Below are 16,058 nucleotides of genomic sequence, written 5' to 3'. Positions count from 1 at the left end.
ATATTTGTAACGTTTCGTTCGTACCGAACATCAAACAAACCGGAAAGTGTCCAAAGATATAAACAGAATCTTAAAAATGAAGGTTTTTCCTGTACAATAAGTTCTACCAGGAATCTGAGAAGAAGAAGAAGAAGAAGAAGAAGAAGAAGAAGAAGAAGATTGCCTAAGCGTGTAACAATATTCTGCATAACTAAAATATTTGGAAAGAGTTATTTTTGTTTCGCAATAGTTTGTGTATCAAAGCTGCACGTCGTCATGGTTTCATGAACACAATCTCATAATCCAGAGGCAATAAAAAAATATCTCGGTCCACAAAATCGACCGAAATCGTTCAAACTGACAAATTCTGTCTCCTCGTAGAAATCCATCATTTAAAACGTTTAACGGCAGTAAAAAAGTGATTTAATGGCGCCGGCGTCTGCAGAGGACCGCTCCCGTCTGCAGAGGGTCTCTCTGTCTGCAGAGGTTCTCTCTCCAGTCATCTCTCTCCCGTCTGCAGAGGTTCTCTCTCCCGTCTGCAGAGGGTCTCTCTCCCGTCTGCAGAGGGTCTCTCTCTCGTCTGCAGAGGGTCTCTCTCTCTGTCTGCAGAGGGTCTCTCTCCCGTCTGCAGAGGGTCTCTCTCCCGTCTGCAGAGGGTCTCTCTCTCCCGTCTGCAGAGGGTCTCTCTCTGTCTGCAGAGGGTCTCTCTCCCGTCTGCAGAGGGTCTCTCTCTCTGTCTGCAGAGGGTCTCTCTCATCTGCAGAGGGTCTCTCTCGTCTGCAGAGGGTCTCTCTCGTCTGCAGAGGGTCTCTCTCCCTCTCAGCGAGCGGGGCCTCTCCACCCATTACATTCATATTGCTTTACAGAAATATAAATCAGCGGCAGCAGCGGTACCCGGTGGGACGGCTGGCATCAATAAAATAAGTGCTTGAACGAGGACGGCGTCATAAAGAGTCTCAGTGTAAAAGACCCCCCCCCCCCCCCCCCGGGGGGCAGCAAAGAGCTGGAAAGCGGCTGAGGGGACGAGGTACCTTCATGGAGCCATTAAACTCACTCAGTACACACAGCCACGCAACTGCAGTGGATTTTTAAATAAAGCCGTCGATGTGGTTCAGGAATTACAGCCATCTTTACAAAGTCCCCCCCACATTATATATATATATTATACATATATATGTCTATATATATATATATATTTATTTATAGATGAATGATCAATGTGATAGTTTAGTTATATCTATTGAATTAAAGCTAAAGGTCTTTAATCACATATTAACTGCGTAAAGAGGAAAATAAGTCAAATTGTGTCGCAGTGGAGAATATAATATAAAACAAGAAAAGAGAAGATAGAACTTAATTAACAACAAGGACATTCACCATGACACCACCGCAGAATAGAAAAGCAATAAGATAGTTTTAGATAAATAAATAAATAAAACTAGAAAAAGTAAATTACAAGAGCACGAAGGTAGAAATGAGTGGAAAGAGAGCTGGATGACAATAGGCTTATTAACAATGCTCAACGCAATTACATCTAAACATATGCAGGCAAACAAACGCAATAGATTGGCATTTTGGGAAATCTGTGTTACCAGGTAGAACGAGAAAATCCACCTAAAGTTTACAAATGAAAACATTTTATCTCGTTGGTTTGATTCACACACACACAAAATAAAAAAGGCAAAGACCGCAGGTTGTCTCTCTTCCTATTTACACAATCAAACGGTTATTATAAATAAAAGCTCTCCCGTCATCTCCGATATACAGTAACACCTCAAATTGAATTCTGGGACAGATATCACATGGACAAGTGTAATCTGCAAGTTATTCCATTGGGCGTCGGGTACATGAGCTCCGGTACATGAGCTCCGGTAATTGCTTCCTCTCACACACACACACAGATACAGCGCATAAGCTACACACTGCGTGCATAAAGGAAAGTCTAAATGGGTTTATTTAATTTCTTTCCCCGCCGACAGCGTATTGGGAGGCGTGCGTTTATCTCCGCTTAGTGTGGAAGGAATAACGCGACTCATTTGGGACTGACAAGCGCCCGATTCAGTCAGACTGAATAACCGAGACGTTAAATCTCTGAGGGGATGAATAATAATAATTCAATGTGGTAAAAAGGTGGTCGCCGAGCAACGGCGAGCCAATAAACACCAAAGGTGTTTGTCGAGGAGCGACTGAATGGAGGTAATCAGAGGTAATCAAGTTAGTGGGGGATGAAGGGATGGAGGCGGTTTCATGTGCAGGAATTTGACTCAATTTCTCAAAATAAAGGCGGAGGAGGAGATTATGTAAGATTACGGGTCAAAATATTATTTAGTATTAATATTATCTTTATTTAAAAGAGATCTTTTACATAAGTGTTACCATTTGATGCACTGTACCAGATTGTAGTTACAGCTAATGTGCATCTGTATTTATGGTAACACACACACACAAAGTCTTTAGAAGAAACTCAAATCAACTTAAAATAAGTCATTTCTTAGTTATGTTTAAACACATAATTCAAAATAAATAAAGAGCAGCAGCGATGGTACCCAATGGAATGAATTTAAAGTTCATTTACACAGTGCAGACCTTTGAGAATTTAAGTTTAGTGCAACAACGTCAGGTGATTCAAACTTGTTATATTTAAATATGGAAAAGCAGATTCTTGGTATTGAAGTAACTTGGCATCTGTGTCGAGTATATGTAAATACCATGTATTTGTATCTGGCTCTTTACTGACATCTAGTGGTAGAACTCGCTCTGCCACTGAAGGGTCACAGGGTTGATTCTGACTCGCTGGGCCGACTGAGCTCTGATGAAAATACTTTAATATGTTTTAGTTCCTTTTGAATGACGAGTTGTGTGAATATGAGCGTTGGTCAAGACCATGTGGTCGTCAAACATTTAAAATCAATACTGTGGAGTAAAAACATCTCTTAAAAAAAAAGGTTTAACAAAACAAACATCATTTAACAAGAGAGGATTTCATTTTTTATTAATTAACAAAAGGCTTGTCCAATGGTTGTAAAATAGAGCGTAGTCCATGTTTTAACACTGTACAACAAAACAAAAACCACAAGGGACACAAAATCAGAGTATAACCTATGAATTGGACACAACAAAAAAGGGAAAAAAAGCACTCAGAATTGAAATTTATTTTCTTTTACAAAGTGTGTCAGGAATAAATGGATTCAACAGAAGATCTGCGGTAACTTTTACATTCATACGGAGCTTCATTTAGGGAGATACTTGAGGGTATTTCTCATAAAACGGGTTTTTCTTTTCAGTAGTAGGCCAAAGTGCAAACATTTGGAAGTCTTAAAAATTATGTTGCTACCTGCGAGTATCAATCCATAATTTTACTGACAGTAGTACAAAAATATATATAAATATTTATATATATTTTTTTATTTATATATATATTTATATAAATATATATTTATTTACATAAATATATATATATATATGTATGAGCTCAGTAAAGCCGACAGGAGGACCTCTCTAAAATGATTAGAGGCCGTTTGTGTCTCTTTAAACTCACAGAATCTTAAATTATGGGATTTGTGAAAACTCTGTTGGACGTGACGCCCAAACCACACACTTAAAATACTCATCAATAAATAACCGCATCGCTCAGTGCAAAACTACAATGGAAAAAATTAAAACCATTAACACTAGCTCAAAACACTTCTAAATGTCTTTAGTTTGATAGAAGCGTTCGTCTGCATACATCGGCGTGATGTTGAGTGGAAGAAGTGGCAGTTTTATTTTGAAAAGATCCTGTCGTTCTGATTTAACTAAACCACATACATAAAATATCTGGAGTGAGGTCTGTGAATATAAGTAGAAGTATTTAAAATCCCCCAATAAGGCAAATATGTTCTTTTCTGTCCCATGAGACATTATTATTTGCAAAAGAACCCCAAAAAAAGGGTACAAAAAGCCCCGTGATCACACTGACGACAATGATAGAAGTCGGAATCCTTTCAAAGTAAAACGTTATTGTTGCGTCGAGGATAAAGCGTTAATGGAGACGTGTGCAGATCGACCTGAACGGCGCTCAGAAAACAAGCGTTTAAAAAAAAGCCGTTTGCTCGTCGTCAAGACGAAACAGAAATTCAGTCTTTTTACAAATCGACGTTCATGATGTGTGTGCGTGTGCATGATGTATGTGTGTGTGTGTGTACTATGTCTGGGCCAGCTGAAGCTCCTCCAGTCCGTGTTTGCCCAGGTGATATCTAGCCAAGTCTTTCCTGGTCACCAGTCCGACCACCTGGAGAGAGTCACAAAGCAAATGTGACTTTGGAGCATCATCATCATCATCGTCAGAGGCATTCTGGGATGGACAGAGCCCTCTTACCCGGTTCGCATTGTCCACCACCACCAGGTGTCGGAGTCCCAGCGCTCTGAACAGCTTGAACACACGAGGCAGCGACGTGTCCTGAAACACAACGCTTCATTTGAGTTCGGCTTCATTCACTGAGACACGTTCACGACCCTCAAGAACCACTTTTACAAAGAGAAAAAAACTCAATAGAAACCCAAAGAACATCAGATTTGATAAATAACTTCCCTATAATAAACAAGAGGACAGTGACAGACTTTGACACAAGTCAATGTCTGAGAATATTTGAAACATAAATCACTGTCAGGGGGGAAAAACCTTGACATATTTTTTCCATTGACGTCTGTGGGTTCTACAAATATTAAAACCACCAAAAAGTTAATCTAAATCCACTCCATTGGATCCTCAAGCTGTGGAGTAAACCTCAGATCTCCACCTCCAATGAGTGAATGAATAGAAATAAAAAGAGGAAATACCAACTCTTGAAGATGCAGTGTTTCATTGTTTTAAAAACACAGTTTACTTATAAAGTAAATGTTTTGGACTTATAATGTTTCAGCCTGATAACCACAAGTTGCAGGTTGAGAACTGGGTCAAACCCGTGTGTGTGTTACCTGTGGTACTGTGTAAGGCGTTGCGTTCATGAACTCCGTGAGGTCCATCATACACTCCCTCTCGTCCTGGGAGACGTGGATGCTCTGGATGGGGGGGAAGCGGGGGTAGGCGTCCCTGAAGTCCTTCAGCTGGAGCTTCCTCAGGGTCAGCCGGGACCGGGCCAGCTCCACGAACACCTGGCAGGAGACAAGAGATTACGATGGAGATGTGAAACGGAGACATGTCGTCAACCTCTTTGTTCCCCCCGCCGCCGATGTTACCTTGTGCTTGAGAAGAACGATGAGCTGAGAGCGGAGGATGAGGCCGCAGAGCTTCGACGGCTGAAGGGAGAGCAGAAGTCATTCGTTTATTCTTTTATCCCTTTAAGATTAAGATTAGCGGCTAATTATCTGTAGTCTTAAAACGGAAGCCGTCAATTATTACCTCGTCACCATCGGCGTCCTGTATGACGACCGGGAAGCCGTTGTGATTGGTCGATGTGTTGCTGAGGACGTCCACGATGGTTCCCACCTTCTCGATCCTGCTGAAGGAGGTGACCGGAGCACTCATCACCTCCCTGGGAGAGGGGGGAACAATCCAGTTACAGTTATAACTAGATATATAAATATAACTACATATATTTATTTATATAGCATCTTCCAAAATAAATTTCATGTGCTTTAGGAATGATTGACCTCGTGAAAACAAGACGGAAATGAAGAGAAGATGTAGAGACTTATACACACTTAATTAAGTTAATAGATAGATTAATTAATAAACTCAGGACTAAATTTAAAAAGTTAAAAAAATTAATTTAAAATAAAATACAACACTGAATAACATGATAATGTTAAGAGTAAAATATGTATTATTATTTATTTATATTTATTTTAAGTAAATTTAGAGCCAAATAAAATATGTAGAAATACTAAAACCAGAGCATAAAAAAAAACACGACACTGTATAAAATCAGACTTAATAACAAGCGATATTAATTTAAAAAACACAACATATATAAAACATAAATAAAACCATTTATACCAGACTGTCAAACATAAATACCAGACTGAGTAGAAAAATAAATCTACTCTCAGATCCTCTGAAAGTCTGTTCTTCAGCTTGGGGCGTTACGAATAACACCAAATGTTTGGTTCTGCTTTGTGGAACGGAACCAGATATGAACAAAGAGCTTTGCTGAGAGGTTCTCTGGTGCCTTAACAGAACTAAGAGAAAAGTAACAAGACAATGAGAGAAGCTGGCGGAGCAAAGTCAGATTGGATTGAAGGTAAACAATCATCCGGTCAACATGACTCTCACCTGGCGGTCAGCCAGTGGGAGGTGGCGGGGGCGTCCCAGTGCAGGAAGGGAACGCTCTGCAGCTTGATGTGGACATCGTACAGACCCTGGAGCAGCAAGAGAACCGTCACCGACTGTCACCCAACATGAACAACATGTAGAGCGTCTACATTTATCTTAGTATTATTATGCTGGCAATCAACATCCTTTAGCATTCTGTACAACAGGACACCTGTGCCATAAAATGTCAATGAAACTGTCTAAATAAGAGTTTTTCTAAAGATTTAAGACTTATTTTTTTACTTCACCACTGAAAACCTGCTGAGAATCAGTGCGCTAGGATTTGGGACTACATTGTGTTTGTCTTTTTTTTTTTTACTCACCTCCACAAAATAGTCTCCGACAATCTTGGCCGTCATGAGGACGAGCATGATGGGAAGGCCGTACGTGACGTTTCCCGTAGCCTCCATGATGATGACCGTCAAGCTGAGGGTCATCCTCACGATGCCGCCTGTGAAGGTCAGCGGGGTCGTTACTGAGACTAAACATTCCTCTGTTATCCAAGTCTGACATGTTAACATGTCATTGATATTGGATCCTAACGTTATTGTCACTTTCTTATTTCCTGTTTAATAAAGAACGAAGTTGAAGACGAGCTGAACGTTCCTCACCTAACTGAGCTGCAGCTCCGATCAGGGCATATTTACCAGGGTCAGCCCAGATCTAACCAAACACACACACAGGGCAAAGTCTGGAATATTAGTTCAGTTAAAAGGGGGAAAATATGTATTAGGACTATTGAGATTATGTCACTTTGTAATGCATTCCTGATCTAATCCTGCGTGGTATTCCTTGCATGAGTTTCACATTTCATGTTCTTTTGCACAAAGAGTATTTTTGAAATCAATAAATCATCATTACTTCCTTCATTTTGATGAGCTGGTATAATCATCTGCATATAAAAAGGCAATCAGCAGACGCAAAATCACAAAATACCGAGACTGGCAGGAAGAGTGATGAGAAACGAGGTCTTAAGTTTAAAAGCACAGCGACACGAGACGGAAGCAACAAACACGGTCTCATTGAAGTCATTAAATCAAAGTATTTGGACTTGAATTCCACCATAAAATGGTCTGTTTTCAATGAGTCATCTCATCGTGTCACACACACACACACACACACACACACCGAGCCGGTCGCGGTGATGGAGGCCAGCAGGATTCCGAACAACCGTCCCCAGGCTGCTCCGATCAGCAGAGACGGGATGAAGACGCCGGCGGACACCGTCAGGCCGTAGGTCCAACACGCCAAGAAGAAGTAAGTCACGGTGAACAAGCTCAGGGTCAAAGGGTTGTAGGTTCCTGAGAGGGAGGGAGGGAGAGATGAGCTTGTTTCCTTCTACCGAAATTAAAAAAGGAAGAAGAAAATGGCTGCTGCACGTGTTTTATACCTGGCTGGTTGTGGAAGAGACTACGAACACTTCTCTCTGGCGTGTTGAAGAAGGCCGTTGCCATGGAGTTATACTCTCCATCTGCACAGAACAACTGAGAGAGAGAGAGAGAAAATAACTCAATTTGAGAGAGAGGAGTTCTTGTTGAAGGGTCCCCGGTGTAGCTACACGTGGATGTCAGCAACACACTTCATGGTGAACCTTTTGTATCATTGTTGAGAAATTTCATTAAAAATCACTAAATCGGTGGCGTCCGATCATAAACGTGATCGTTCATCTTCTCAGATGCTTCGGCAGAATTGTTCTCACACTTCATCGGCGGTAAAGCTCATTCGAACCGAAACAATTCCGTCTGCCACAAAATGGGAAGCGCCGAGAGTCCTCTTGACTTCCCTAATTTTAAGTTTATTTCATGACATTTAACAGTGTGTGTGTGTGTGTGTGTGTGTACCTGCAGTGGGTAATCCTCAGTGTGGTCAGGCCCCAGAGGCTGACAGTCATCAGAGAAGTAGATCATGGCGAAGGAAACCGTGGTGGTCACCGCAGCGACCAGCATGGCCTCAATCACTTGTAAACAAGGGCGATGAACATACCTGGAAAACACACACCAAGTTTAATTACGCCGGCGTGTTCTTCGTCCTCGGCGTGGACTTTCCCTCGCAACGACGAAGCTTCGGGTGCAGCAAGAACAAAAGCTTCTCTTCCAAATCTGACTTTTTAATTATTAAATTAGTCATTAAAAATGAACCTCATTGTATTCATTGTCAGTTATGCTGAACAACGTCAGACATTCGTGTTTTCCTCTTACCCGCTCAACACTATACTCATTAATAAAAGGTTTTGTAAGCACAATATTTAACATATGTATGAAACAGAGTTTATAATGAACAGAGTCCACAGCCTTTGCACATAAATCATCATTTAGATATCTGCACATCACGGCTTCAACTACACACTAATATTCACTGTTCTGAGGGCTGAGGAACTGTTCATAAAGCGCTCATCATTATGCATCACTGTAAACATACTATAAATATACATATTTATAATTTGTTATATTCAAAAAGTGCTTATCTTAATCACCTTTTCCTGTATAATTGATCCATCCTTAACTCTATTCATCAAAACCAAATTATCAGCGCTTGTTTACATGCAATAAACATATCAGCCTTTTTTTTAAAATTAAATATTTGCTGTAGTTTTATGTAGAGAAATGTTTCTTTCCCGGATTTATTTTGACAAACTTTACACATGTCCCTAGCATATCATGAATAAATATCCCAATATGTGCCATCCAGATACATCAGCAGGAATCGCAGGTTAGAGAGTTAGTCAGTTTTCCAGCAATTAGCCATGTTCTTATTCTACAACTATTTTAAAAACGCCTCAAACACAAGATGCTCGAATGTCCTCCATTCCCGTGTGAAGACTTCCTGGTTGTGCACCCCACCCCTTCCTTTACGGGCGAGAGCAAAGTCTTTGATTACCAGCCGTGTGTTGTTTTTCCTGGCACACAAAGCACTTCTTCATACTGATCGTCACATGACCTTTACTGTTAAAACTCCAGCCGGGGACACTTTGCTTTGTGCTCGCGTTCCTTTGGGTTTCATCTTCTGTGTTTTTTTAAAACCCTTACCTGATCCTGAAGATGGTCAGCCAGTAGTTGAGCTTGTTGAAAAGAGCTCCCAGCAACCCACCTGCACGGAGGACGTTTACAATCAGATAAACTGCTCTTCAAATTATTATTATTATTGTATTCATGGTCCACATTGGCAGACACAAAAGAGATTGTACCTATAGCTCCCATAATGATGAACAGGGGAATCTCATAGAAGTTATAGGCCACGCTCTGAAATATGACAAGAGGCACATCTTTTACACCCGACCATCAAACAATATGGAGCTGTGAGAAACCCACAAGGTGTATAATAACATGAATAAATCTCACATCGCTCTCAAAGCGCCCGAAGTTGATGAGACCCGGGTTGGAGAGGTCTCCCGGGTTATTGTTGTAGATACTGAGGAAGAAGTTGAGGGTGAAGGTGGAGATCATGGAGGCAAAGAACTGAGAGGCGAGACAGAGAAAAGAAAGGGTACCACGGATCACTCTTCCTCTCCATCGCATGGTGGTTGATCTGGTGGGGGGAGGGGGCGGGATGGAAGATGACGTGACTTACTATCCTCCACGTCAGCATCTGGTTCCAGAAGGAAGCTCCCTCCTCCAGAGAGAACAGAACGCCGCCTGTCGGGACACCACAACAGTGGCATTCATTTTTTCTTTTTTTTAAAAGAACAATTAATTTGATCCGTGCAGACAGCTGCTATGTGAACCGGATCACGCGGTGTGGGAATGTGGAGTGAACGCTGCCAAGAGGCCCGTTCTAAAAAGACTTGCAGATAGACCTGATGGTGACTCAGTGTTTGGTTTAGGCACGCAGCCGGATTGTTGTCTTTACAGCAGCTGCACAACTAGTTCAGATTAATAACTAAGCACTTGTTTACATGTTTATACTCCGGTCAGAAGGGTTGTGTTTTTACCGACTGGTGCTCCGAAAGCAGCCGACACTCCGGCGGCCGCTCCGGCTGACACAAAGTCACGTTTTTCTGTGTCCCTCCGGAAATATTCAAACATCTACAAAAAACAATCGGAGACATATTACTAGAGACTTATTACTAGAGACATACTACTAGAGACTTATTACTAGAGACATACTACTAGAGACATACTACTAGAGACATATTACTAGTGACATATTACTAGAGACTTATTACTAGAGACTTATTACTAGAGACTTATTACTAGAGACTTATTGCTAGAGACATATTACTAGAGACTTATTACTAGAGACATATTACTAGAGACATACTACTAGAGACATATTACTAGAGACTTATTACTAGAGACTTATTACTAGAGACATATTACTAGAGACTTATTACAAGAGACTTATTACTAGAGACATACTACTAGAGACTTATTACTAGAGACTTATTACTAGAGACTTATTACTAGAGACTTATTACTAGAGACTTATTACTAGAGACTTATTACTAGAGACTTATTACTAGAGACATACTACTAGAGACATATTACTAGAGACATATTACTAGAGACATATTACTAGAGACATATTACTAGAGACATATTACTAGAGACATATTACTAGAGACTTACTACTAGAGACTTATTACTAGAGACATACTACTAGAGACATACTACTAGAGACTTATTACTAGAGACATACTACTAGAGACATACTACTAGAGACATATTACTAGAGACATATTACTGGAGACTTATTACTAGAGACATATTACTAGAGACTTATTACTAGAGACATATTACTAGAGACTTATTACTAGAGACTTATTACTAGAGACATACTACTAGAGACATACTACTAGAGACTTATTACTAGAGACTTATTACTAGAGACATACTACTAGAGACATACTACTAGAGACATACTACTAGAGACTTATTACTAGAGACTTATTACTAGAGACATACCACACTGGAACTATTGAGATATTTTGAGAACATAAAATATCTCAACACTGTGTCGAGCAACTTTAGTAAAACAAGAATACACAAGGAGTGCTTGTAACAAATTAACTGCAACTAAAAGTAAATATATGACTGTCATTAAATATACATCCTGCTGTTGAGTCACACACACACACACCTTGAAGTCTTTCTTTAAAGAGGTGCTCCTGCCCTGTGAGACCCCGGCAGCGACAACAGCACCCGAGTGGATCATGGGCCCTTCCTGAGGGATTGTGGGTAAAACAAGAGGAGATAGATAAGAGAGGGAATTATTGGCATTCATTAAAAAAATGTAAATCCGTACAACGTTGTGAAAATGATTTTCATGTATTGCCCATACCCCACATTTCAACTACGAAAGCAAAGGCATCAGTGTGTGTGTGTTTTATGAATGAGATACATCTGTAAACATCTGTCGTGGCGTCCATCATGTGGAGTCTAGTCGACCCTTTTGGTGAATTGAGCATTGTGAAGGTGCATCAGGGAGAAACGTTACCTTTCCGACAGCCAGACCGCCAACCACTGAACAGATAACCCCGCCCACTTTCACCACCAGGGTCTGTGGAGGCCACATACAAAAAAGATTGATTAAAAAAAACAGTGGTTCAAGTGTGCGTGTGTGTGTGTGTGTTTGTGCGAGTGTGTACCTTGAGTCGTACCACCCTGGGAATCTTGACCCCGTTCAGGTAACACTTGATCTGAGGGATCCCGCTCCCGGCTGCTATGGGCTGGACGAGACGATGGAGAACAGAGGAGAGTTAAGTCGAAGGAAAAGATGGAATATCGAGAACGACAGTATTTAAGAGGTATTTATATTTTCACAATGACATCATCTCTTTCTGGTTTTCACAATGAATGGCTTTGTGACTGAAGCACTTTTTTTTATCCGTCTGGTAGCAAGAGGAAACCTAAAACCTCGGTGGCTCCTGCTGACCAGCGGGTAAACTTTGGTTTACCAGAACTTGCCGGAATAGAGAAGCACATTCATCTCCAGGAAATTTCAGGATTACGCACTAATGGGAGTCAAACGGGTTCAAGCGCGCGACTGGCTCATTAGTTTTCACTTCCCCATCTCTCTGAATGGATTGTAGTGTGGAGACGGAACCGATTCACTTCTTTAAAATCCACTCTCGCATTCGAGGGATGTGATCAAACACAGAAGAGAGGGAGGCCTCTGACATGAATTATATTTCAAAAGGTCTCACCTCGAAACACGCAACGATGATGGCCCCCACCATGACAAAGGTGCAGTTGAGGACGACCCAGAGGATGAGGGAGAGCGACAGGCCGCCCACCTCTGTGAACTTCTCGATGTCTGCGAAGGGTCGGAGGTCAAGAAAAAACGCAAGTCTTTACGGCGCGTGGCTTCAAAAAAACACAAACACAGCTGGATATTTGAGCGATTTAAAAACAGCTGTATATGTCGACGACACTTCAGCTATCTTCAGGATACTCTCTTTGACCACTCGGTATTTGATCCCAGCCAATTCCTCCACCACGATGTCGATGAAACAGGCGATGAGGCCGGTCAGGAAGCCGATCAGACCACAAACCACCCAGCGACTAATCTCCAGACAGCGGAAACCCTGAAGGTACAGGAGGAGGGAAGGAGGGAAGGAGACAAAACAAACAGGCACAGATGAGAGAAATAGTAAGACACAGGGTTCTTATACATTTTGACCAATGGATTTCCAGGACTTTTCCATGACTTTAAACCAAATTTCCATGACCAAACTGAAATCTCGGTATAAACATGAAACATTTAGAAAATGTTGCGTACGCCGGCTTATATATTGAGCGTCTTTCTTTTTAAATTTTTTTAAATTATTTCAAACTCGGCGTAAATGAACATGTGAATATACCAACATTTCCATGACTTTTCCAAAACTTTGATTTAAGTTTTTTCCATGACTTTTCCAGGCCTGGAAATTACCATTTTAAAATTCTATGACTTCCAGGTTTTCCATGACTGCATGAACCCTGAAGACAGTACAACACATGTATTCAGGTTACTCCCACTCTACTCACCATGTAACTCATCCTCCTCTCCTCCTCCAGGAACAGCTGGTTCTCAATGTTATCATAGTCCAGACTCTGCAATCACACACAATAAAATAAACACAATTAATTAATTACGGTGACAATGTTTGCTTCTTCATGATAGACATAGATCTTGTGAAAAAACTGTCTGTGCATGTTTGGACCGATGTCAGCAAGTTCATAGCAAACTGTTAATTTGTTAAAATATGTTACTGCAAAGCTGATTTGATTAACTGTTGCTTAAGGGGATTACTGCCGTCCACCGATGGTACCGTTTCATGGCATGTGCATTTTCTATACAACGCTTCCTTTATTCCTTTTTTTACTCCGACAAGGCGTCACCATCTTACAAATGAGGCTTTAATAAAATAAAATAGATTATCGTCTAATAATCAGCATTCAGTTTGACGTTTTTTTATACCTCAAATTTAAGTGACAGCAGCTTCTCGTTGTGAGGGATCTCTTTGAGCCGCCCCCGAAGAGAGTCCTGCGGGGACAAACACAGAAGAAGAAAAAACAACATGACTTAATCAACCCTGACCTCTGACCTCTGACATCATGTGAGCGGCTCGCGAGGAGCTGGGAATTAAGTCAACGACGTCCGAGGAGGCAAACATTTGAAAGACAGAAATTCACAAACATTTAGAACAGACATTTTAGACTTCATCCGACGTAGATGCGAGATAAAGTGCAACGTGAAGCTCCGTCTGTGCAACCACACGATCAGAAGCAAATGCAGCAGACATGATGGACGCGACAGTCACTGAAAAACATGCACGGCGTCACATTCCCATCATGCATTGCAAACAGAGGCGAATCTCATGCTTTCCGTGACGGAAGAAAATGGAAGCGATGTCCTGTCGAGCTAAAACGGCTTCAAGCTTTAATCTGCGGTCGCCGCCGACCTCGAGCTTTTGATTCTGTTCTCGGGTCAAGCGTCTCAAGGGCTGAATTTAAACCGACTCATTTGTATTTTTAGGGGAGGCGTTTATGGGATTTTTTTGTATTGCCCAGGGTCACTTGGCCCGAGTCCATTTTTATCGTTTGCGATGCATCACAGTGGAAACCGTCAGACAGTTTCCAAACACGTGTCTTTCATGGATGAGTCAGCAGGTCGTTTTTATGTCAGATCTCACCACATCGGGTTTAAAGTCGTATTCAGCAGGGAGACACCGAGATTAAATACGTACAGTAACTAATCAGGCCTCAAGGCCTCACGTGTGCACAAACTCAACCTCATCATGAGGCCAAATCACATTAAATTAACTCTAAATAACCCCCAACACACGGCAGGATACGTGTTATTTTAGGACGAAAGTTGGTGAATTCTTATGCTGCCGACGGGCTCGGTGATAAAAGACAGAGAGAGAAAGAGAGCGATGACGTTTCCGGGCTTGGACTTTACCTCCTCCGCCGATATCTCCTCCTCCAAATCCACCGTGCTGAGTCTGCCTACCTGAAATACACTGCCTCCGGACAGCTGAGGACATCACAGACATCAACAGACATATAGGGACGCACATAGGACTGACTACATGGAGCTATTTTAACGCTGATGTTTTTAACGTCACACAGATGCTGATATTTTAATCGGAGTGACAGTGACAACTAACATCGCATATTTAATTAAATGTACATTATCAAGAGGAGTGCGTTTAGGATACATTTTCCGACTATATCTGGATTAAAACACAGATTAGCACTTCAGTGGCACTTAAATAGCTCTTATTATGGTACTTTTGTAGTTTGACTATGTTGAGGAAATGTTACTTTCTGTATTCTTGTTATTCTTAGTTTGAATGCACTTATTGTAAGTTGCTTTGGATAAAAGCGTCTGCTAAATGACATGTAATGTCCTGATGGAGCAGGAGGTGGCTGACTGGGTCTGGTGGCATTTGAGGGGGGAAAGGAAGTTGTTTTTTCCCGGTGTTTTATTAGGGCGACAGACCACTTCATCTAAAGGTCTGGTAGCTCATGACATCATCAAAGTATGATACTAGTATTGTGTATTAAAGCAATAACCTCCATTCTTATGTAAACCTGGCTGTATGACTCGAGCAGTGGGCATTATACTGTCACCTCATCCTCACCTTCTTCCTCTCTAACGTTAGGGCTGTTAGCTCGTTCACAAGAGTCCTTAATGTTTAATATAACAGAAAAGGAAGCAAAGTACAATCTCCCTCTACAGCCTTATTATTGTTTTCTTAAAAAGTAACTGAATCTAACTGAGGGCATCAAGCAAGTCATAATCAACATTCATTCATTCGCTTTCATGCGGTTACACTCCGGCGCTCGTGACACCCAAACTTCAAACGTGAAGCCGCCTTCACCGAACCATGCTAGCCCCGGTACCTGTCTGTCGAATAGGGGATCCCCGGAGCCGTTGAGCAGCGGCGTCCCCTCCCCGGTCGCCCCGGACTCGTCGGCTCGGCTGGACCACGACACCTTCTTCGTGATGTTCGCCATGATGGCTTCCGGTAGCTCGGCGGCCGGACCGTCGCCAAGTTATTTCATCAACGGCAGTTGGCTGCTAGCTAAACTAACTGTTAATTGTTATTCTCCTTCGGCTCCCCCATGATCGCTCAAGTGACTCGTGACGCCTTCGTAAGGGTGGCGCGCAGGGACAAAAACAAAAAAGGTTCCGTCCGCCGCGTTAGATGCTGGGACTTGTAGTTTTTATTGTTTAACTGGCGAAACTCAAACGGGTGAATGGCGCAGGAAAAAAATCCTGATCTGTAAATATTCTAGATCTTTCGGGAAATTTGCAATACTACGATGTATTTTTTTTAAGTATTTAAGTATTATCAAAA

General features: G+C 41.6%; 1 protein-coding gene across 2 annotated transcripts; it reads right to left on the bottom strand.

Moving 5' to 3' along the window:
- Positions 1–2,954: 2,954 nt before the first annotated feature.
- clcn7 (chloride channel 7) lies at positions 2,955–15,812 on the bottom strand. Of its 2 annotated transcripts, XM_056407770.1 has the most exons (25): positions 15,601–15,812; positions 14,654–14,728; positions 13,670–13,735; positions 13,237–13,302; positions 12,662–12,794; positions 12,414–12,523; positions 11,856–11,936; positions 11,705–11,767; positions 11,348–11,431; positions 10,200–10,293; positions 9,839–9,903; positions 9,610–9,726; positions 9,456–9,510; positions 9,298–9,358; positions 8,113–8,254; positions 7,662–7,755; positions 7,400–7,572; positions 6,883–6,934; positions 6,595–6,722; positions 6,233–6,318; positions 5,360–5,492; positions 5,197–5,256; positions 4,936–5,112; positions 4,337–4,417; positions 2,955–4,249 (listed from the first exon to the last, which is right to left on the bottom strand). In XM_056407770.1, the coding sequence occupies exons 1-25, from the start codon at positions 15,712–15,714 to the stop codon at positions 4,163–4,165; spliced, it is 2,397 nt and encodes a 798-aa protein (XP_056263745.1). In that variant the 5' UTR covers positions 15,715–15,812; the 3' UTR covers positions 2,955–4,162. The 2 variants fall into 2 exon arrangements, with proteins under 2 accessions (XP_056263745.1, XP_056263746.1); XM_056407771.1 differs by lacking the exon at positions 14,654–14,728.
- Positions 15,813–16,058: the final 246 nt, after the last annotated feature.

The sequence above is a fragment of the Pseudoliparis swirei genome, chromosome 23 (genome assembly GCF_029220125.1).
Source record: "Pseudoliparis swirei isolate HS2019 ecotype Mariana Trench chromosome 23, NWPU_hadal_v1, whole genome shotgun sequence".
NCBI lineage: Eukaryota > Metazoa > Chordata > Actinopteri > Perciformes > Liparidae > Pseudoliparis > Pseudoliparis swirei.
Note: the sequence above shows the minus strand (reverse complement) of the source record. Positions and strands in the feature narration are given on the sequence as shown.

Bases quoted from the DNA above. Each gene is read 5' to 3' on its own strand.
- clcn7 (XM_056407770.1), bottom strand. From the start codon at position 15,714: ATGGCGAACATCACGAAGAAGGTGTCGTGGTCCAGCCGAGCCGACGAG. The intron at 9,359-9,455 runs GTACAATCTCTT...TCCTCCGTGCAG, and splicing joins CATCATTATGGGAGCTATAG to GTGGGTTGCTGGGAGCTCTT. The intron at 6,319-6,594 runs GTGAGTAAAAAA...TTGCTGCTCCAG, and splicing joins TCGGAGACTATTTTGTGGAG to GGTCTGTACGATGTCCACAT.